The 1,255-nt window shown below is 33.2% G+C and overlaps 1 protein-coding gene across 1 annotated transcript; it reads right to left on the reverse strand.

Annotated features, from left to right (window-relative positions):
* Positions 1-488: 488 nt before the first annotated feature.
* On the reverse strand, positions 489-998 carry LOC146886861 (uncharacterized). The gene has a single exon (XM_085672363.1). It carries the CDS (start codon positions 996-998, stop codon positions 489-491), a length of 510 nt encoding a protein of 169 aa, XP_085528489.1.
* Positions 999-1,255: the final 257 nt, after the last annotated feature.

Below are 1,255 nucleotides of genomic sequence, written 5' to 3' on the forward strand. Positions count from 1 at the left end.
AAATTTGAGGAGTGTGCATGGATACATTGAATGGTGATGAATGTTGTTACTGTCATTGCTTTCTTTTCTTTTCTCTTTGATTTTCCACTCTAAGCATAGGTGAGCCTTCACGTAAATACATGTCTATGCCATCAATCTTCTTTTATTCATAGTCGTGTGATGTTTTTAGAAAGCATATGTTCTGTAGGTTATTTTTCTTGGTGTCGATTTCGTTTTCGTTTTTGTTTATGCATGGGGTTGCTTGGGGAATGTTTACATGGTGTGAGGTTACGTGTTGGTGAGTTACGTATATGAGGAGAATGACTTGAGAGCTATGATGCCCGGATACGGATACGAATATGGACACGACACGGACACGGATACGGAGATACGGCAAAATTGAAAAAGTATAAGACACGAACATGGCAATACACATATTAAAATCTAATAATTTTATTTCATAATAAAAAAAACTTTTAAAATATCATAATGTTTGAGTCTTATATATGTTAATCTTCATCAAAAAATACAACTTCTAATTCTGGTTCATCGAGAGATAGGCTAGCAATATCAAGAATTCCATTATCATCCATTGAAAAATCATCTCCAGCAATATCCCATAGGCTAGTTTTCTTTTCCTTGTATTTTGAGGAGTTTCTTGAAAGAAGACGAAGATTACTGTGGACAAATACTAAATCTTCCGCCATTTTAGGTGTCATCTTATTTCTTTTTAAAGAATGTATAAAAGAGTAGGTGCTCCAAATTCTTTCACAGCAAGAAGAAGAACATGGTTGTCCAAGTAGCTTAAGAGCTATATTTTGAAGTATTGGTGCATGAGATCCATGAATAATCCACCATGACTTTGCATCCATTTTGCCTCTATCCCTTAAAGAGTCCTCATTTGCAAAATCTCCCAATTTACCTAAAAAGTTTGCGAACTCTATATTCACTTCTCTCCTCACATCAGCGTCATCAAAGTATCTCTTAAAACATTTTTTCCTTTCTTGAGTGGGGCACATCTTTGTGGGTCTTCACTTAACCATTCAGGACTGTAATATCTACAATTTTAAAAAATACATAAAGATATATTAAGATAATATTATAAATTTTAATAAAATATAGTCATAAAGTAATTAAACTACATAATTACCTTGGATTTAAAGAATGAGCAAGGCAATGAAGAGATGTGCTACTTTTAGTCCAACGATAAATCAATATTGAATTTACCACCTCAAAAAAGGATGAATGTTAAACTTCTGTCTTCTTTTCATGTTGG

The sequence above is a fragment of the Vigna unguiculata genome, chromosome 4 (assembly GCF_037176805.1).
Source record: "Vigna unguiculata cultivar grain cowpea cultivar isolate G323 ecotype 2 chromosome 4, ASM3717680v1, whole genome shotgun sequence".
Classification (NCBI taxonomy): domain Eukaryota; kingdom Viridiplantae; phylum Streptophyta; class Magnoliopsida; order Fabales; family Fabaceae; genus Vigna; species Vigna unguiculata.